This window comes from Micropterus salmoides, unplaced genomic scaffold (genome assembly GCF_014851395.1).
Source record: "Micropterus salmoides isolate LMB-PRFRI ecotype aquatic unplaced genomic scaffold, ASM1485139v1 Ms_hic_scaffold_1, whole genome shotgun sequence".
Taxonomy (NCBI): domain Eukaryota; kingdom Metazoa; phylum Chordata; class Actinopteri; order Centrarchiformes; family Centrarchidae; genus Micropterus; species Micropterus salmoides.
Window position 1 is genome coordinate 44,950,882 of NW_024040040.1, and position 22,561 is coordinate 44,973,442.

The 22,561-nt window shown below is 39.3% G+C and overlaps 1 protein-coding gene across 7 annotated transcripts in view; it reads left to right on the forward strand.

The window, feature by feature from the left end:
• The window catches only part of smarcd3b (SWI/SNF related, matrix associated, actin dependent regulator of chromatin, subfamily d, member 3b), a 48,078-nt gene extending 27,729 nt beyond the window's left edge, over window positions 1-20,349 (forward strand). For 5 of the 7 annotated variants that reach the window (XM_038730470.1, XM_038730455.1, XM_038730492.1 and 2 more), the window contains 11 exons: window positions 5,967-6,009; window positions 8,125-8,247; window positions 8,570-8,695; window positions 9,367-9,462; window positions 12,772-12,873; window positions 13,148-13,309; window positions 13,525-13,622; window positions 14,341-14,476; window positions 16,474-16,596; window positions 17,458-17,559; window positions 17,672-20,349. In XM_038730470.1, the coding sequence (XP_038586398.1) occupies window positions 5,967-6,009; window positions 8,125-8,247; window positions 8,570-8,695; window positions 9,367-9,462; window positions 12,772-12,873; window positions 13,148-13,309; window positions 13,525-13,622; window positions 14,341-14,476; window positions 16,474-16,596; window positions 17,458-17,559; window positions 17,672-17,725 (1,165 nt within the window). In that variant the 3' untranslated portion in view covers window positions 17,726-20,349. The remainder of the gene's footprint in view (window positions 1-5,966; window positions 6,010-8,124; window positions 8,248-8,569; window positions 8,696-9,366; window positions 9,463-12,771; window positions 12,874-13,147; window positions 13,310-13,524; window positions 13,623-14,340; window positions 14,477-16,473; window positions 16,597-17,457; window positions 17,560-17,671) is intronic. The other 2 variants (XM_038730463.1, XM_038730499.1) reach the window with 1 other exon arrangement.
• Window positions 20,350-22,561: the final 2,212 nt, after the last annotated feature.

The following is a 22,561-nucleotide window of genomic DNA, read 5'->3' on the forward strand; positions in this document are numbered from 1 at the left end:
TAAAAACCCTCTTAAAAACAGTTTAAAATGGCGGATTGTTGTGATGCAGGTTTGTGTTTTCCTTTGCAATGCACCCCCGGATCTTTCAATTCTCCTTGCAGCAGGCTTGTTTCAGTATTTGGCATGCTGATGTAACATACTGCTTCACAGACCAATGCAGTGCTCTGTGATAGGACATTTCTCTACACTGCAAAAAAATCCCTTTCAATAGAAATGTAAAGTTGTTTATACCATGTTATCTATCTCTGTAATAGCTCTAGGTCATTGCTGGCAATGTTATTAACCAACATGCACCTTGATTAGTCAAAAACAAAAATTCAGACCAGAAATCTTTCTCTTTCCATAAAATGTAAAGACCATTTAAACTTTAATCATAATATATATAGATATCACGATATAAAATGGCCTAAAGGTTTTATCCATATCGTCCACACCTGGTATCAAACTGTGGAGGACTGATTCTGACATAAAGGGAAATAAATATAGAAATAAATAAATGCTCAATAAATAAATAATCATCTGATAAAATGCACAAAAAATACAGTAAATAAATAAATGTAGGCAGTAATTAAATTATACAATGAGACATAAATGTATATATCTCTTTTAATTAGCTTCCTTATTTATTTACCTGTAATAATTACCTTATTTATTTGTTGTCCGTTATAATCTTAAACTTTATTAATTACTTTTGTTTTATGTATTTATTTTTGTATGTGTTTTTTATGTTTTATTCTTCCTTTGCATTTATACCCTGTTTATTTCCACAATGGTTATATATTTCTGCCTGTCCTTTTTACATTTCTCTTGCATTTCTGCCTCATTATGCAAATGAGGAGGGGCTGTGTGTCACAGGGTCATCTTATCGCCTATTGGTGGATCAGGCAGATCAACAATTCTTTCTCCCCACACAGTCACAAGAGATGTCTTCCTTTAGTATTTTAATTGAAGTGATTAGCAACTCTATCTGAGGACAATTCTATCAGCCATGTCTTCCTTTCTTTTCGTATGTACCTAAGGACAATTTAGAGACATGTCTGCATGTCTTTGGATGGTTGGAGGAAGCCGGAGCACCCGGAGAGAACCCACGCGACACGGGGAGAACATGCAAACTCCACACAGAAAGGCCGGGGCAACCGGGGTTCGAACCCATAACCTTCTTGCTGTGAGGCGATAGTGCTAACCACTGCACCACATACAACATAATTTATCAAATTACGTCGGACTCTGTGAAATTATTAAGACACACACGTCACGTCCGGTTTTCAAAATAAGGTGTTAACACAACATATACACAGTATGAAAATAAGATTAATTGGATTATATACACAGGAAGTATAAAATTTTTTACATGTGCCTATTAAAAGTGAAATAACACTAAAATGTTAGAGAAATTACTTTACTTAGATTGAAGTACTGCAGTTGTACATTGAAATGCCTTCCTTTCTGACAGGAAGTCTTCTTGAGGTGCTATAAAACACATTTCTCCTTAAATTCTGATTTGAGTTGTGGAAAACTAGGACCACATGAATTAAAAAGTTAAACATTTCACTGCCCAAGTCAGCTGTAACACAAGGATTGTTCATTAGGCTACATACTGTACAGTATGTGTGGACAGCTACATCCTGGAGTTCCACAACATTCCACAGTGATCATTAACAGATTGGTTACCATTTATCAGTTCGCCCTCAAAGACACCTTTGGATGTAAAGGCAACTACTTTAGCATTAATGAAAACTAAACTGACTCACAATCATATGATTCAGTGGTCAATTTTTTTTTTTCCAGATACAGTTAATCCAGAATAAAGAGCAGTGGCAACAACTGTTTGATTATGTTCTCTCCTTTTGGTTTGCAATATGCAAGTATTAAACTTAAAATTCTAGGTACCTACTGGTTACAGTGCAGGAAAACAGAACTGAACAGTTGACAATAAACAATGACATCATCTGAATACGCAGCTGGCCAATCACAGCGCAGTGTAGTCCTCGCTCGAACTGAGATCCGACACTTTCATGGCTGCGCTCCATTGACTCCGTCGTTTTCTTGCTTTTTTTGCTGTAAGATATGGTCAGACACAGTTCCTGGGACACTTTTAATAGTTACAGTCACTACCCAGAGAGGTTGAAGGGAGAAGTATGAATTATTCACTTTCCAAAACCTAAAACAAATCCACAAAAATATTGGCTGTCTATTGTTTCTAATGTAATGTTAGTTAGCTAACGCTAGCTAACTTACTACTGAATTTAACGTTATATAACCCAACTGTTCTGCTTTGTAATGATTGTAATAGTGAACAGAGACTTACCGAGCTGTACAGGAGAAGTGTTGATCCTTAATATCGTTGTCTTCTTTCTCAATAGTCAATAATACTGTAATTGGTGGTTCACTTTTACTCTGTGATCGGTAGGCTTTGGCTTCTGTCTTTATTTTTTCACATCTGTTTGACAGCCTGAATACAAACTTCAAATGCACAATGCAATTGCAAAACTCTCTTCTTTCTGAGATCGCTTTTTCAACAGTAACTAAGGGGGGCGTGGCTTAGGGAAGGGTCAATTGTGAGGATTTTGTCCCAGGATTTATTATGTATTTCTTCTACTTCATTGCATGATTTAGAATAATAAGTTGAGAAACTGATCTATTCTTCGTTCATCCTGCACTGCAGCAGCTGTGCCCATTTAATCCACAATAGTGACCGTAAAAAGTTTTTTCATGTAGGCAGGCTGGAGCAGAAAACAATTTACCTTTCTCAAGTTATACAGTAATGTAGTAAGTTCACGTGTATGAAGGTGGATCAAACACAGCTAATTTTAAATGTCAAAGTAGAGAGAAGCCTAGTAGGCCTATTTATTTTCATTCTTTACAAATTGCACAAGATGAATAAACTATGCAGACAGTTCTCTTAATCTTAAATGTTCTCATAATCTTGAATGTTCTCCACTTGTTATCCTGTAGTTACACAGTAATATTAGGGGTGTGGGCTGTATTAAAAGTACCCCCTGTTCTCCCATGCTCTACAGTCACACAGTAACGAGATATGTGCTGTTCTCCCATTCTTCCACTGTACCTACACATAAACATAAACAACAAGGCATGTAAGGGGAAATATAAAAGGAATTGTTTTTTTGTTTTTTTTTTGGGGGGGGGGGTATTTTCTCTCCTTCTCCTCCTTCTTCTTCCTTTCTTCTTGTCCTCTGATGAATATGCTTATGTTCACCACATGCTGCCTCCTCTGTCTTCTGTGGAAGATAAAGAAGAAGAACAGTAACAAGCCTACATTCATTTTAATGTTTAATTAAGTGCAGTAAAGTTAACTTTAAATTGACTCCATTAACACACATAAAACATGGCTTAATTGCAATCACATTTAACAGAAGCATAAATTCAGCTTAATAAGCATAATAACTGTCAAGATTAGTTGATTTGTTAGTCATCATTACTAGCTTGAGCTTTAACGTTAGCCTATATGGCATTTAACACTACACTACTATAATTAGCCTAGCGGCAAGGACTTTTCCTCTCCTTATAGCTTAACAAATTACATGTATTATTCATAGTATTTCTTACTCACCGCTGGTTAAGTCACTGCATCTCCCGACACAACACCGCGGTTGAATTTAACCCTGAATGCCGTCTTTGTTGAAACAGCAGCTGATAGTAGGAAAGCAAGGAGCTGAAAAGTGTCAGAACATTTACCGTAAATGCTCAAATACGAGTGCACTACAGATTAGCTGCGGCTAGCTGACCATGTGGTTCTCACAAACAACCACACAGCTCACTTTCCCGCAGTTCTGTGTCAGAGCATCCAAACAAAAAAAGAAGGAAGACATGGCTGGTAGTATTGTCTTCAAATAGAGTAGCTAAACACCTCAGTTCACTGAAGGAAGCCATCTGACTATGTAAGAAAGCTTGTTGATGTGTGCACTTAGAGTCGACCTCTGTCATCTGACTGGTCCACCAATAGGGGAGAAGTTGACCCCTTGAGACACAGCCCCTCCTCATTTGCATAATAAGGCAGAAATGCATAGAGAAATGTAAAAAGAGCAGGCAGAAATATATAACCATTGTGGAAATAAACAGGGTAGAAATGCAAAGAAAGAATAATACAGACAAAAATATTAAAACACACATAAATAAATAAATAAAAAAGAAGTACTTAATAAATAAAGTTGAAGATTATAATGGACAATAAATAAATAAGGTAATTATTACAAAGGTAAGTAAATAAAGAAGCTAATTAAAAGAGATATATACATTTATGTTTCATTGTATAATTTAATTACTGCCTACATTTATTTACCGTGTTTTTTTGTGCATTTAATCGGATGCTTATTTATTCAGCATTTATTCATTTCTATATTTATTTCCCTTTATGTCAGACTCAGTCCTCCATATCAAACAAAAAGTCAGGTAAGATTTTAAACTAGCATAGAAAGACTAGCTACCCTTTAAAGGAAACGTTTTTGGGAAAGGTGCTTATTCACTTTGTCACAAAGAGTCACACGAGAAGATCAAATACACTATCGTGCCTGGATGTTAAAATATGTGGCCAGTTAGTCTAGCATAGCACAAAGACTGGAAACACGGGGAAACAGCTAGCTGGGCTCTGTTGGAAGATAACAAAATCCTCCTTTCGGCAGTCTAAAGTTAACTTCTTATCAAGTTATATATTGTATGTTAAATCTGTTCAAAAAGTGTAAAAATTACAAGTTATGGTTTTACAGGGTGTTACTGTATGTGCCAGACTATTTTTTGGCTTGGGAGCGCTAACCAACCCCCTGTAAAACCACTACATTTTAACACTTCAGTGTTTGTAGCTAAACAAAGAAGATATTAGGTGTTAATTAATGAGCTTTAGCAATGATGGAAGGTGTATTTTGTTACTTTCAGACACAGCGAGGCTAGCTGTTTCCCACTGTTTCTGGTCCTTATGCTAAGCTTATCTAACATCCTGCTGGCTGTTGCCTTTTATATAGCGGACAGATGGGATAGTGGTATCAATCTTCTCATATAAATCTCAGCAAACAAACTTGATAAAAGCAGTGACATTTGACATATTCCAAACAAAGTACTTTGTTTTTTAATTTAGCTAAATTGAAGAGTGTAACCTAAAACAGGACCATAGAGAAGAATCTGAAATCTTTGAAATAAGACAATAACACCTTTGTTTTTTTTACACATCTCGGAGCTTTCCAGAGAGGATGTAACGCGCACAAGGCAAGATATGATCCTAAAATAAGTTATGCTGACTGTTTTTGAATTGCTCTTTTTGCAGTGTAGTGTGTCCACAGACTGAATAATTAAGGAATAGAGAAGGAAGCTGTAGTGTTGTTTTTTTAATCAGTGTCAGCTAGTGAGTAAGTTCTGACAAAGGCACCAACCTGGCACAGATTGTCTTATTGTTCTTGGTCTCTCCTTGGTAAGTATAAGATAAAAAAAAATTCATGGTATTGGCAAACAAATGTTGTTCTCTCAAAGCAGGAAATGCCAGGAATTCATGAATGAAAATATCCACACACACACATATATACATTCTCCTAATCTCGAAGACTCTGCATTCCCAAGAGCTCTTGAACACACATCATGTCACCACCCGAGAGCTGCTGCAACGACCCCAGAGTGCAGAGTGTGTGTGTGTGTGTGTGTGTGTGTGTGTGTGTGTGTGTGTGTGTGTGTGTGTGTGTGTGTGTGTGTGTGTGTGTGTGTGTGCAGCGAATACATGTCAGGCAAGAGATGTGTGATGTGACGCTTTTTTGGCTGTTGGGAGGCTCTCACTCTCCAGGTGGACGGCTGCATTTCACACAAACACAAGAGCGCACACACACTCACGCACACACAGCTGGGATGCTGGGGTGCTGGATATGGCCCAGCATTTTAGCAGATGGCCTGGGTGCTACGCTATCAGTCACCATAGTAACATGCTCTCTTTTTCCTCTTTCTCTCTGTCTTTCTCTCCCTCTCTCTAGTGCTAAGAGAAGGAAAATGGCAGACAAGATTCTTCCGCAAAGGGTGAGGCTGCATATTTTTACCTTTGTTGCTGTGTTTTTTTTCTGTGTGTGTTATTATCTTTTGTGTGCAGAACAGAAAACCCCTGGTCGTTGTTTGATGTCAGGGGTTCTTTGGAAGGCGCAGAGGGCCATATGATTATGTGTAATTTCCAAATGAGAATAGAGAGGATGAGGGGGAGCGATCAGGTGGTTTTAGGGGTTTTTCTTCAGGGGTTCATTCTGTTATTTGGATGGTGGCACATTGATTTAAATTGGAATAGCCAGCGGGAAAAACCACAAGTGGAACCGAAAAGAGGCGGCTGAATCACCGCGTTTCCACAGGTGAGTCTGTGCCGACTGAGGTTGTGATTTTCATCCCGCGGTCTTAGTTTTCGGCCCTGTGCCACGCCATCACCTCGCCAAGTCCTGGCCAGCACACAGAAGGCTTTTACACTGAGACTATTGAGGTCTGGAGACTGTGAGCGTCTTAGCTCAGGTCTTATCCCCTAACATAACCCAGACGCAGAGATAGCAGTAGGCATGGCTGGGGCGCCACTCCACAATAATGAGTCAGGGACAGGGAATGTCTGCCACACTCCTCCGTCTGCTTGCCACATCAGAAAGGCAGTGAGATGGAGATAGAGAAGGAATGAGAGGGAACAATGAAGGCAGCCATTTAGAAAGAAAAATGAAAGGGGAAAGACGAGGGAGGGAGGAGAAGGAGCGAACTGTAGGACTGTGTGTGCACAGTTTGGTAAGTAAGCAGCAGCCCCTGATGCTCTGAGGACTTTCATCGGTATGGTAATGTCTGAATCCTGGCTGGTTGGCTGCACACTCTGCATCTCATTTTGATCCCCAAAGGGTCCCCAGGATCGTGTGGACCACCGTATTAGTGGTTGACTGGGCAGCAGCAAAGGGACTTTTCTATTCATGTCAGCTTCCTACAAGTTAAAGAATGAAAAAGCTTTTGAAGAAACCTTAAGTCTCATATAAAGCAAACATTATCTATTACTGGTTTTTGCTCCTTTTTTATTTGTTTATGGGATGACAAGGTATTAAGTGTCTTTAGTCTCCTCAAACTTGAAATGTTTAGTTCCAGAAGGAGCCAAGAGTTAATTATTAAACCCCTCCATTTTTTATATATATTTTTGGGGTGAGAGATAGGGAACGGCATGCAAACATAAGTCCCTGTCTGGAGTAGAACTGGTGGTTCAGTCAGCACAAACTCATGCTGTGCAGCCAAACTTTATCAAACTTTATTTCAAATTATAGTAGAGATCCCAAACTTTCTAAAAACTTGCAAATATGTCAGGCTGAAGTTTGGGGAAATATGGGGTGTAAAATGATGCACAAGACGAGGCTGAGAACATTTCCATTTGATTTGAAAGGTGCAGCCATAGAAATACTTGTCTTGGGTTTGATTATTTCACTCAGTGTCAATGAAGACCAGGGACAAGTGTGAGTTTTTTTTTTTTTCAAACTTAAAGGTTCTTAAAGGAGAAATTAAAAGAATAGTTTGACATTTGGGGAAATTTGCTTATTTGCTTTCTTAGCTAGATGAGAATATCAATACCACAATCACATGTGATCAATATGGAGCTACTGCTAGCAGCTGGTTATCTTAGCTTGGCATTAAGACTGGGAACTTGTTGAAACAGCTAGACTGGCTCTGTCCAAACTCCAGGACAAAGAAATAGTCGGGCACATAATCCCCTTAATTAAAATGTTAATTAATTAGTGAGCTTTAGAGGTGCTGTTAGTTGGATTTTGTTACCTATGAACAGAGTCAGGCTATCTGTTTCCCCGTTTCCAGTCTTTATGCCAAACTAAGCTAACCAGCTGCTGGCTGTAGTTTACAGATATGAGAGTCTTCTTCTCATCTAACTCTCGGCAAGAAATAAGTGAATAAGTATTTTTCACAACAATTTGAACTATTCCTTTCCTCTTTTTCTATGTATTATACCATACCTTGAAAGGAAACTGTATGTTACTGTATGTTGCTAATCTGCTTGAGCCTTTAATGATATTCAGAGAGCAGAGAGTGAAGGAAATCTGACTTCTTGATCTTGTGTGGGTGAAATGTTGCAGTTGATGTAATCTAAAGATTTTGATGTTGGATTGTCTCCCTTCTGAGCAGATCCGTGAGCTGGTCCCCGAGTCTCAGGCCTACATGGATCTGCTGGCGTTTGAGCGCAAACTGGACCAGACCATCATGCGCAAACGTGTGGACATCCAGGAAGCACTGAAGAGACCCATGAAGGTAAGGACAAGAAAACGTGACTAGTTAGCAGCCGGTGTGCCCTGATGTCTCTCTAAAATGCCGATTATTCATTTCTGGAAGGACAAAAATGTTGTTTGAAGTAATTATTTCTCACCTTTTTTAGTTTTGTTTCATCTTAAAACACATAACAAGTCCCTTTTCAAGACAGAAGACTCCTTGATTCTTATTACACTGAAGCATTGTTTAAATTCTGCTGTTATATTAAGCTGATCAGTTCGGACAGAGCATCTGCAGGATTGCAGTTTAAGATTTTGGGACGTGTCCGTTTAAACTGTGCTATTTTAATGTGCCCTTGTGTCAGCAGCAAAAGCGTAAACTGAGGCTTTACATATCCAACACCTTCAACCCTGCCAGACCCGATGCTGATGACTCAGATGGCAGCATTGCATCATGGGAACTGCGAGTAGAGGGGAAGTTGCTGGATGACGTGAGTTTTGTTCATCAAAAATACACAGTGCACCCACTCTGACTTGCATGCTGTAGTCACTTTAAAAGTGAAATAACTTGTAAAAAGCCCAGTTTGTGTGGCGCTGAGCCCCTGCAGGGTGTAGTGTTATGTCATCTCTGCCGGATGAATTCATTGTGAGTAAAATAGTTGCTTGTCTTCTTAAAAAAAAAAGAAAAGAAAACTGAGATCTTGTGCAGCTCTGGGTCATTTTTGGCCAGCAGTGCCAGAAAAGTATCTGCTGGCTCAGAACTCAAAATGATTGACTGATGTTGTGAAGAGTTGTTTAGAGGGAGACTGTAAATGCAGCATAAAAAGGAGAATGATCTTACATTAGTTTTGCGCTGCAAGCTTTCCTTGCAAAAAGCTCTAATGTTCTCAGCAGTCCGTGGCAAGGCCGTCATTTCACAGCGGTAAGAAGCTTTTAGGTTTCACAAACCACAAATATTTCTGGTTGAGCTCAAAGGAAGTGGACCATGAGAATGTTTCACTGTCTTTCTGATCTCACTTTGTCTCTTGTGGGTTTTTGATGAGTAACGCTGCTATAAGCAAAGATATGGCGACATGTGTTTGCATTTGCATGTTAAATGTGCGTACGTGACTCATTTTAGACTTTAACTGACCACCTCTCTCTCTCTCTGTCTGTTTCACAGCCAGGGAAGCAGAAGAAGAAGTTCTCTTCGTTTTTTAAGAGCCTGGTGATCGAGCTGGACAAAGACCTCTACGGTCCTGACAACCACCTGGTTGAGGTCGGTTCAAACATGGCTGCTGCACACTGTGCACAGAGGAACAGGCTGATTTAAGAACTTTAAAAACACACTCACCATCTGATCAAACCATTATCTGATCTTACAGACTTTTTAGTGTTTAGTACTACCTGACATGAATGTCAGGAAGCACATGGATAAACAACACCTTCAAATGTCAGTGTAAACCCATGAATTTAATTTTACACTTTTAGTGGCAAATAACAAACATGCTAAGATGCTAGGTACGTAATACAGTACAGTCTGTAAGTATGGAGGTACTTGGACAGTAACACACTTTTTCAGTGGATTTGAAATGAAACCATGAATATGAGGGTAAAACGCTGAGATCGACCTTTAAAGGAATACTCAACCAATAATATGTCTTTTGACTAATTAAAACACAACCTTGTAGTCTTGAAAGGTGATTCTAAATGGTTTGTTTTGCGTCTTCCGTCTTCATGGAGGAAGGTAGCTATAGTCAGCAAATGGATTGACAGCGGAGAGATGAAATTTACTCACATCGTGTGGCAGGAGGGAATGACCCTAGCGTTGGTAGTGTTAAAGGCATAAACTGCAAATGCAATCTATAGAATTTTAAATTATAAAGCTTCTCAACAAACACTGTTTCTCTCCTTCACTGTCCTTGCACTCACCGGAGCCAGGCATCGCTTTACTTGCTGCTTGTATAATTTCTCTTTCCGGTTATAAAACAAGGACATAAAAAAAAACAATAATTGCTGAATGAAAGGTCAATCCTACCCGTCTCTCAAACTGGCTGGAGCCTCATGATTTCACATGTGAATTTGTGACCAGAAGTGAAAACATCTGCCCTGTCTGACCACAGCCAGTCCATATTAACCCTCTTTTAGCTTCTGTTTCTGGTCTCTATCAACCCCTGAGGGAAATATCTGCCTCTTTAGCTGCTAAATGCTCCATTATGTTCACCAGCTAGTCACTAACGGTGTCTGTCTGACATTTGTGAGCCAGACATTTAAACAAAAATCTGAAACTTGGAATAAAGGTCCCTAAAGCCGAGGGAAGCTGCAGATTCAGGTGATAGACCCCTTTCACATTGACCCACTGTTTGTCATTTGATACATTCTTACATATAATATCCTTTATAGCCGCTTTAAGAAAAGCAGTGTGGGTGGATAACAGGTGTTAATGAAATTAGCATCACCTGTGCAGTTCTTTCCATGACAAGTCTGCTGTGAAAAATGTCCATTAAAGCTGAAGCTCAGCACTTTACCCCGATAATCATTGTTTAATTTCAAATCCAAAGAGTTGGAGCACAAAACAGCAAAAAGTGTCCTGTCCACTGTCCTGCCAAGACATAATGAAAAGATCAATGTCACTCTCACGTCTGTCGGTTAAATGTGAAGCTAGCTTAGCATAGTATAAATACTGGAAACAACTTGTCACTTCAAAAATGAGTGCTTTAATTTGAGCTCACATCCATTAGTAATAAATAGCTTTTGTATGCTGTACCAATCAGTGACTGTTCGGCCTTGCAGTCAGGGTCAGTGACGGCCTCTTCATTATGCAGAGGTAAGACTTTCACTGAAAATTGCTATTTTGTGGTGTCTTGAGCTACAGTCACCCCAACTAACCTGCTCCTTTGTACATCCCCATTGGATGAATAGAAAATAAAACAGATGGAGAGACTGGACTGCCCACTCTCCTTTTTAATAAATTGATTTTGTATTACAACATAAAGGAGAGGGTTGTTTATTTTTAATATTATAAGGTTGTTTTAAAATGCAGGCGTGAGAGCTGGAGCAAAAACAAGTGCTTACATATTAAAAAACAATCTTTAGCTGCCCTTCATGTCGTATCTTCAGAAAAATGTATTTTAAAAAACACTTTAAGTGTTTCAGAGTGAAAATTATGACTTCTCAAGGTTCCTCCTTTTAAAGAGGGTGTTTTAGCAAGGCACTCAGGTGCCTCGCTTTGAATGATTTTCCATCAAAAGAATTTTTTTCTCTACCTTGAGGTACAATCAGTATCTGTTCTGAATCAGACATTGGGTAGAGGGAAACATTACTCTGTATTGCATGCCAAGTCACTGCAATCAACTGTACTGAAGACGCTGTTTAAAGTGCTTTTTCTGTTCAGTGTCAGTTAAGATAAAATGGAAATGGAAATAGCATTTCATCTGTGGTTAAATACAGAGGAGGCTCTGATATCTGTAAATACAAAGACTAAAACACACAATCTTATGGAAATAGTTGTATTTGGCCGGGCTGATATTTAGCTTTTCTGTTATTTCAAGTCAAGTCTCTACTGATAGTGTGATAACATGCAGCTACACAGCCACACGGTTAACCTTTTGCTATCTTGGTTTCTCAGCACACGGAGCATGGCCACTGAGTAGAAATGTTCCCTCTCACCAAAAACCCAAACTTGGCACTCTGGGCCAAGATCAAGGCTGCTAGATACAGCTGCACTCAAGTGATTTCTTTGTTTGCTCTTTTTTTTGCGCATTTGTTAAGTGTGCCAAATCTCCAGCTTCAAATTGTCTGAAAACCTCTGAAAAATAGGTTTCAAATCTCTATAACATTAAATATTTTGTAACAATCACAGTAAAGTCCAGGAAGAAACATCCTCTTATATATACAGTATATTTATGTGTTCATTATTATCAGCAAGGCAAACACCAGCACGCTAACATGCTCACAATGACAATGCTAAAATGCTGCTGTTTAACAGGTATAATATTTACCGTGTTAGCATGCTAGAGTATGCTAATTTCAGCTAAACACAATGTACAGCTGAAGAAATGTAATCCGTTTTTGCACACAAAGCAAAATATTGAATTGAAAATATTGGATTGCTAGAGGAAATGCAAAGAGATCGCCAAAGTTATAACAATGAATCCTGACTTATACATGAATGTCTGTACCAAATTTCACAGCAATCACTTCAATAGCTGTTGAGATAATCCACTCAAAACCACAAACGTGAACCTCTAGTGGCGATAGAGGGGAAGTCAGGGAACGACAAAGTAATTATGATCCACGCCACTAGCTAAAGAAATGTAATCTGCTTCGTCAGGACTGTGTGGGTGTGGTTTGCAAGAAAGCCAGAGAAAAAAACAAAAAAGTAACCTCTCATGTAAAATAACCAAAACTGTTATACCTGTGTGTTCATGTTAGATCCCACCGCACATATTAAGAAGAAGGTTGTCAGAGCCTTTAAAGCAGGAATTAATTAGTGATTATGATTAATATAGTGTTTCTCACTGTTCACTCTGAATACACCGGCTCAGTTTGGGGTGTGTAGTCAGCTTTTGGTGGTTTGCACTTTCAGTGGCACCGCACGCCCACCACCCAGGAGACGGACGGCTTCCAGGTGAAGAGGCCGGGAGACGTGAGCGTGCGCTGCACTCTGCTGCTGATGCTGGATTACCAGGTGGGGGGGCCACACAATCTCACAACAGCTCACAACTCTGTCCAGAAATAGACTCTCCTCTGTTACAACTCTGTGACTAATCCACGCCATGAAATCAGCTGCTGTAGCGACGACCTGCAGGCCTGACATCACTGATAACCGCCAGTCCACAGAAACATCAGAGTGCATTTAAGACTGAAGATAAAGATGTCAGATGTGATGATGTAAAAGCTCTGAGGTGGGCGTTTGTAAAAAAAAAAAAAATGTTTGTGCTGCGGTTATATCATCTCCACAGCCTCCCCAGTTTAAGCTGGACCCTCGCCTGGCTCGCCTGCTTGGCATTCACACTCAGACCCGCTCCTGCATCATCCAGGCCCTCTGGCAGTACGTCAAGACCAACAAGCTGCAGGACTCCCATGACAAGGAGTACATCAACTGTGACAAGTACTTCCAACAGGTTCGGGACTCTCTATATGCCATAAATCACACTGCTGTTGCACAAATATCAGGATAATATATCACTCGGACAACGTGAGCTGCTTCCATTTCAGTCAAACTTAAGAAAAATGAACCACCATACATTTTTTAAATATACATATATTTGAACATTTAAAGGAAGTAAAATGTTTAAAGCTTTAAACTTTTAAACGTTATGTCTCCCCTCCTCTACAGATATTTGACTGCCCTCGGCTGAAGTTCTCTGAGATTCCTCAGCGCCTCACCAACCTCCTCCTACCCCCCGATCCCATCGTCATCAACCATGTTATCAGGTAGCTTCATGTTTTACTGTACATAGAGCTTTAGTGTGTTGTTTTCAATTTCCCTTTGTTGCTTTTATGTTTTATGTAAAGCATTTTGAATTGCCTTGATGTTGAAATGTGCAATACAAATAAACTTGCCTTGCCTTATTTACCAGGCAGTCCTTGTAATTAAAATGATGATAAAAATAGGAAGAAGAGTTTCTATTTTATGTTTTGCACATGGTTTCCTTATGCCGTTTTTGTGCCACAATGTATTTTTATTATGAATGGGGGAGACCGTTTTTCCCCGCACCTGTAAAAAATCTAAAAAGACATTTTATGAAAATAGCTATAAAACCTTTCTTTGTTTCCTCTTCAAGCTTTTTCTAAATAGTTTTAAAGTAGTGGTTTCTTTCATTTTTAAATAACTTTATCACTAAGTAAATAAAATCATTTTAAATAAGAAATAAAATTTAATCAAATCAATAAACTTACTACTGCACCGCCAGTGGTGGCCACTGACCTCATAAACAATAGGTGGCAGCAGTTGACTGTACAGTCAATACTTTTTGTAGAGTTGTAACACAGACCGACGGATTATTCACTACACAAAGAAAATAAAAACGAAAAGAACATCTAATTAAGGAACAGAAGTATTTCATGGATTCAGTAATCCTGCAGATGATTTCTTGAGGTTCTGTGATGATTTTCTCACTTGTGCATAAATAAACGTTTTGCTCCCTGTCAGCGTGGATCCCAACGACCAGAAGAAGACGGCCTGCTACGACATTGACGTGGAGGTGGAAGATCCCCTGAAGAGCCAGATGAGCAGCTTCCTCCTCTCCACCGCCAACCAGCAGGAAATCGCCTCGCTCGACAACAAGGTGAGACCTCCAGCGTCACAGAATACAAATTCTGGATTGATTCTGCTTTACCTTTGATGCTGTTCATCACACTGAGGTGATACGTGAGCTGCCTCATGGAAACAGCCAGTTTTACTGCATGTATTTTTTAACAGGAGTAGTTTGCTTGCAGTGGATTTCACGCCCCACTGTTAAACGTGGGACTCATTTATTCACATTTTACTTTTTAAACTGACATTTTTGTCAAGAGCAGGTGGCTGTGGGTGAGCAGGAAGGATGGGTGGGACCAAAAACATACACTTAAAACAAGTATCGCTGGGCGTAGGTTTCATCAACATTGGAGACCACATATTAAGCGGACTGGGGGTCCACCCACAGAAAATTTCCTGCATTCTGGTGAAATTTTCTGCACCAACTTATGGTGTAAATGTCTTTCTTTATGAAAAGGGTAACACAAAATTCAGGTGGCATGTAAAACTATAACAGAATATAACGCAGTAAGGCTCTCTCTCAATTTTTGCTTTGAGATATGTTTCTTCTGTAGATCAACTTTTCTCATGTAATAACATCCCTGCTGAGTCAGCACATGCGCAGGCATGATTTAGTGTTCCCTCCTCTTTGTGTCTTTTGTTTGGGGAAGTAACTTTAAATGTGGAAACTTCACTTCATTGATAAATTAATTAATTTTAAGGAACGAAGTTCATGTTTTATGGTGGTCATTCAACCGTGTAAAACATGAATTTAGTTCCTTCATGTTTACATGGTTGAATGACAATTAACGAACTGAACTGAACTTAATTTATAAAACCCTGGACTTTAATAGCTCCTGTGTTTCAGCAAGGTTTTTGCTCATGTTCAAAACTTTCTGCACTTTCAAACACGTATCTTTGTTCTCTGACGTGTCAAGATAAAAGTCTTGATATTACGATAAAAAAGGTCAGAATTAAAAAAATTGCTCTGCTGATATGATACAGAACTGTCTCTATGTTAGGTTGAGACAAGTGTGCCACTCTTCATAGGAGGTTCAAACCCGACACTTCTGATCGGGCATAAATCTCACAACAAATCCACACAAATGTCAACTTCAGTACCTCCGATAAAGTGCAGCTCATAGCTGCTTCAGTGGGAAGCATCCTGGAGCAGAGAGACAGTCCCAAACAGAGCAAAGGTGTCTCTGAGCGAGGGGCGACGCAGCAACACAAAGCTGCCGGTCAAAGGAGTCTGCAGTGCAGTCTAAACATTTTACAAGCCTAAATAACTGGACACTGCCAGGAAATACTGCCACATGCACATACGACTCGAAGCGACCTATTCTGTTATGACCTTATTCCTGAATTATTACAACAGTGGCTGTCATAGTTGACAGACTACAGTTCCGCCTTTAGGATGATGTTATTCTCTCGCTAATTTGCTACTGACCGTTTACCGTTGTAACAAATAAATTGACTAGACACTGAGAGACAACAGTGGCTATACTAAAAAAAGATGTAATGAAAATTATTGCCAGGCACAATTCAGTAGTCGCTGGACATTGGTGGGGACATGTCCCTACCATGACTATTTAATTCAACAGAATTCACAGAACTGCTTTTCAGCACGTTAATGTTTGTTCATGTCAGTTTATTGCCATTTTACATTTGCATGATACCTGTTTCTGTGTGATACACTCTTTCTCCTACACTTTTGAGAAGATCACCATGCTATTTGAAAAAGAAGGCTTTGCACACTTAAAACCACGTCACGTTTTTAACGAGTCACTAAATTCACCGCTTCAGTCTTCACCTTTTTTTACCGTTAAAGTTTACATCTATAAACCCGTCACTTTATGATGAACTGTATATAAGTGTGAGAGGTTTGAATATTTGAGTTCTGAGAGATGATACAGAATCAAAATTACTAGTTTTTGTTTTCTCATGTATGGAATGGATATTGTTTTCAGGATACACGGATTGTTCAGATGAGGTTGAGGTTTCTGCTTTGTCCTTGATGTATAGTAATGTTACTGTTACCTCTTTCAGATCCATGAGACCATCGAGTCCATCAACCAGCTGAAGATCCAGAGGGACTTCATGCTCAGTTTCTCTAGAGATCCCAAGGGCTACATCCAGGACTGGCTCAAATCCCAGAGCCGAGACCTTAAGGTTTGATACTACAATTTATATGCGCGCAGACGTCGCTACCTTTCATAACTTTAAGTTACATTGAAATAACTCGCTTTATGTTCTGGATGTTTGGGCAGAAAATAAAATGCAGAAGGGTTATACATGAATGTAAAACCAAATAAACCACTTTTGAAACCAACAACGACACTTTTATAGTAACAATTAAAGAAACACAAAGTCGGGCTTTTCATTCAATTAACAATACATTAAAAAAAACGCTAGGTCCTAGAAGCTACAGTGTGTTGGTCAAGAGGGAATTTTGGTTTGAAATACTGCCTGCTGCAAATTACATGCAATATTTAGTTTATTAAAAAACAAAAAAGAATCTCAAACTGTATCCACCCATATCACACAGCAGCTGCACATTCATCACATATAATATTAACAATATCCAAGGAAGGTTAAAATCAAGGGCAACTGGACTCGGTTGAAGATAATCTTCAACCAATATTAACGATAGTTATTATTTAGGCCTATAATTAAAGATGGGGTAGGTAATGATGGAGAAACTAGCAAGAGATAGCTAGATCTTGAAAGTATCCTACTGAAAAAATCCCACCTCCTCCCTTCAGGCCACTCCCGGCACATTTTCATGTGCAGTGAGTGCACGGGCGGTGTAGACCAGGTAGACAGGCAGGTCTGTTTCAGTCACGCCGAATGAAATGATTGGCCGAACGTGTTGTAGTTCTGCAAAAGCCACAGATATGTTTCATTTTTGTGTCAGAGCATTTGATTTATTGATTGCTGTCAGGATCTAAAGAGAATTTCAACAAATATAACAAAAACATGCTTCTGAAATAAATGGCAGCTTTAATGACTGTAACTGCTTATTGTCTGTAGTTAATGACAGACGTAGTGGGGAACCCGGAAGAGGAGAGGAGGGCGGCGTTTTACCACGAGCCCTGGTCCCAGGAGGCCGTCAGCCGCTATTTCTACTGCAAGGTGAGGAGACAGCATCTAATTATCTTCTACACTCATCTGACAACAACGCTCTGCCTTCGGGATGCTCACGTGAAATATTCACCTTTTTTTTCTTCTCCTCTTTCCTCATCAGATCCAGCAGAGGAGACAGGAGCTGGAACAGGCCTTAGCTGTGCGCAACACCTAAACCAAGGCCCTCCTGAACCTCTGCATCTGATTACAGAGCTGTGTGTGCGTATGTGTGTTTGGATGTGTGTGTGAGACCATCTCTGTAGTCTGGTGAAACAGTATAACTCTAAAAATGTCTGTAATTAAAAAAACAAAACAGTGATGACGATGCAATTTCAGAGGTTTTGAAAATTAGAGAAGGAGGTTTTTTTTCCTCACGACAGCAGTGACGTGCTCGTACGGAAGCCCAAATCTCAACGCACACTGCGTGTTCGATTTGGGCAGGGCTGTGAGGACATCATCAGTAACCGCATGTATTCCCCCCAGTCAGAGGTCACGCCCTCAGACCGCAGGCATCCTCAGCTTCACCGCCTAACAAACAAAACTTCCTCTTCGTCCTCCACTTTCCGCTTTGTAAATATGTCACAAATACGTCAAGACAAACTGAGCCGGCTGCTCACACACACACACACACACACACACACAGCTGTGTTTTTGGATTCTCATCTCGAAGAGTTTGACTCTGTGTCCGACAGAAACGTAACCCAGTGCTGTGGATGAGTCTTCATATTTAATGTTTTTGGAACTGTTTTTTTTTTTTTTTTTTTTTGTAGGGGGGGTGTGATTGTGTCTGTTATTTTAATTTGTTTTTCTGAAAGATAAATTGATTAATTACACCAGCAAAGACAAGATTACAGTGTGACACACTGGGTTGCAGGGAATCGATGTTCTCTATAAACCTGCGCACTGGATTTCATTCATGTTCAGGTTTGAGTGAATTCATTGGAAAACCTCCCATGTGTCTCGTTTTAGCCTCGTTCGCCAGTAAACTGTTTTCTTTTTACACTAATTCCTACAACAGTATTAGTCAACTGAACTAAAGTATTATCACATTAACAGCTCTGTGTCTATTTATAGCAAGAATAGTGTTTTAACGTAAGAGAAACAAGTATTGATCATCAGAATAATTGTTTTTTTTCTTCCCTTAATCATAGAAAAATTACTAATAGGCCTGTGCATGTTGGGACTTGTCGACTGATTTGTTTTGTCAAAGTCGCTCACTGCCTCTTCCTTGTGTAGTAGTTTGCCAGTTAGTGTCCTGAAGGTGTTACCAAAGGTTGCAACAAGAAGAGAACACGATCACTGAAATAGGAATGGGCAAAACAGATCCTCACCTGGGTTTAACAGAAATTGGAAAAACAAATCTGAACAATTTATGTAGTTTCAGAGAGAATTTACTCCCAAATGTTTGCATTTTGTAGCTAATTAGGACTCACATTTTTGTAAACAAACCCATAACCTGGTAAAACGTAAGCCCAGATCTGGAGAATGTTGTCCATTTCTACACTTTTATGTTACATGAAGAAGAAAAATTTAGTTTTTTTCTTTTCTAGAGATGTGAATGTAAATATGTTTTGTTTTTTTCCCCAACTGGGGCCAACTGTATAGTATACGGCAGACTATCTGTGTGTGTTTGTTTTGGGGGGATTTGGGGAGGGCAGCGGGGGGGTGAGTTACATGGTGCAGTAATGGGAGCTCCATGAGTTTTGAATTAGTAGGGCAGGAATGTTAGTGTTCCTCTGTGTACTATCTTCGGTTGGGGTGGTTTATTTTAGGTCCATCCCGTAACTATCGTGGGAGCTAGAAGCTGCGACAAACAAAGACTTCCCTTGCTTTCAACCTCAGTAGCTGTAACACATGGTAATAATTTGCACCGATCTCATTTTACCATTTATTTTTTTAAATGACACTTGACCTGTATGTATATGTTGTAATGTCAGATGGAGGATTTTTTTCTCTCAGCAGTCAGTTTCTAGCTGGAAACTTTTTTTGTGGGTTTCTTTGCATTGTGCTGTAATTCCTTTGTCGGGACTCTCTCCGTCATGGGTGAGACTCTCTTTTTATTATCCCAGCATACACAAGAAGTGATTGGATGATTTAACGATGACCTATGCATGCTCCATGGACGTTAATTAATACATCTGAGACCGTGTGTAAATATAAAAAGCTGGCATAGCAGTCTGTGTGACAAGCGAAAGACTTGTTGAAATGCCTTCTGGAAACTTTTTTGCCAAAAATGATAAGCCCTACCAGCAACTAATTGTAGGTGTGATTTTTCTGAACTGTGTTTTTGTTACTAAGTTATATTAACTGCACTCATTAGAGGAGACACAGTAGTCATTGGTAGTATCTTAGTCATGTGTCTGACCTGGAGTGATTTGTCTTTTTATGGAGGGGACATTCACTTTGTTGTCATACTGTCACTGATTCACTAGCACCCTCTTGTGGAGGAAACTAAAAGCTGCAACTCCTGGGTGACTTCAGCTTTGAGCACCACAGTATCAGATTATCTGACAAAACGTTAAGGGACGACTGTGTCTCCTGTTTCTGAACATACTGTTGACATGTTTGTCCCACTTCCTGCATGTGTTTCTAAAGAGTGGGATCTGCTCTTTCTCTGTTTACACTGTTGTCAGAGCGTCACCAACAGGAAGGTAATAGTATACATAATGCTGTATATCGGTTAAGATTGGTAAGGTTATTCTACAAAAAAAAGAAAAGAAAAAAGGGAAAACAGCTGTGACATTTGCGAGACAGTCTGGATGTAAATAAAGAAGCGCTTGCCAAAGTTTGTAAATGCCATGATATCTTAAAGTGTCTTTTTTTCACCTTTATGATCCCGACATGTCGATGTGTAGGCGCCTTTATATCCACATAATAGAAACTTTACTTAAACCACAGGTTCCCTTTGTAGGTAAATGATGTCATTGGATTTTTTGTGCTTTGCTACAGAAATTTACATATTGTGTCAGGCTCAGCCTTTTAAAGCTACATCTAAATGTTTTACAGGGAAATAATAATAATAAATTTAATTTATACTGCGTTTTTTTTTAGAAGCTAAGTGCTTCACATGGTTGAACCAGGATTAAACATTCCAGGGCTAAGGCAAAAAACAATCTGGCAATAAAATTAAATGAATCCCACATCAATGCATAACAATAATAATACAACAGAATAAGAGATGTTTGCATTCAAAAGATGTGCTTGAATTAATAAATGGCTTTTTTGAAAAGATGAGTTTTGAGAAGTGATTTAAAAATACGTCACTGACTCTGATCCTCGGGCAGGGAGTTCCAGAGCCGAGGGGCCCTGACTGCAAAAGCCCAGTCACCTTTAGTCTTGAGCAGGGACTAAGGGACAGCCAGACGAGCCCTGCCTGAAGATCTGAGGCTGCGGCCTGGCTTATGAAGTGCTTTAAAAGTAATCAAAATAAAGTAACCAGCGAAGAGAGGCTGAAACAGGGCTGATATGATCTTGTCTTCTAGTATCTGTTAAAAGCAGAGCAGCTGCATTTTGTACCAGCTGAAGTTACAATAATCTAATCGAGTTGAAATAACAGCATGAATGACCTTCTCAGATCAGGTCAGTAGAGAAAAGATCTGATCTTTGAGATGTTCCTTAGATGATCATTGTCAAATGTCACACCCAGGTTTCTGGCTACAGGTTAGATATTTGAAGACAGGGATCCAAGATGATTCTGTGAAATAGGGATGGACTTTAGGGGACCAAAGATAATTATTTCCGATTTGTTTTTGTTTAGCTAAAAAAGATTTTGGGACACCAGCACTTTATTTCTAACAGGATAAAAGATTAGGATCAAATTCTTCTTCACTGGTTTTTAGTGGGGCATACATCTGTGTGTCATCTGCGTAACAATGGTACTGAATTTTGTCTGTCTTTATGATATGTCCAGCGGTAACATACAGAACAACAAGGGGCCAAGGATGGAGCCTTGGTGAACACCACGGGTCAAAGCGGCCGCTGAAGAGGAGACTTTACCCATGACTACTGAAAAAGTCCTGTTTGATAAATAGCATCTAAACCATTTTAAAGCAGTTTCCCTGACGCCAATCCACCATTCAAAGTAAGATGGAGTGATTAATAGTGTCATGCAAAGCTCAAATCAAGAATTAAAATCGAGTAATCACCAACATCAGATGTAAGTCACTTTGAAGAGAGCGGATACGGTGCTGTGACATGCACGGAAACCTAATGGAAATTTGCCAAAAGTATAAATTAAAAAGTATTCATAAAAGAAATCAACTGTAAGAAAACAGTGTTCTCTAAAACGTTTGAAAGGAATTTAGAAATGGGTCTCAAATGCTTTTAATCTGCAAGGCCAAGGTTTCTTAAGAAGTGGGTGAATTTCTGTGTGCTTAAGGCAGGAGTAAACAGCCAGTGGACAGAGACCTATTTGCAATCAATGAAATAGTGGGACCAACGCTGTTTGCATCGCTTTGAGAAATCTGGCTGGCATACAAGCTAAAGGACTCGATGAAGGCTTTAATTTGCCCATTGTGTCCTTTACAGTGCACAGTCACAGGGCCTGAAATTAAATGAGCAAGGCTGAGGGTTTGATGGAGAAGGAGGTTCATCTGTGGCATGCCCAATCTGGACTTTAATTTATTTTGGTTGTGAAGGCTAAAAATGCCGGTAACATGCCTCATAAGATATAATTTAAAATAAACGTCAGGATGTGAGTTTCATACTCTTTCCTTCAATATGTGATGTTTCTGACAAACGACCAAGAACATAACCACTGATATATATATATATATATATAACTGGGTTATATCCAATTATATCTGTTTTTTCTAGGAATCAGTGGTAGTACATATAAAGTAACTGTCACTGGGATTAAGGCAAGATATTAGATTAGATAATAATCATATTACAATTCAAGTGCCTCTTGTTTTCACATCTAAAGATTATAAAAGATACTTTTTACGTTTATCACAAAGTGAACTGGGTTGAATTTATAAATCAAGTAATGCGACAAAACTAAAAGGAGGGC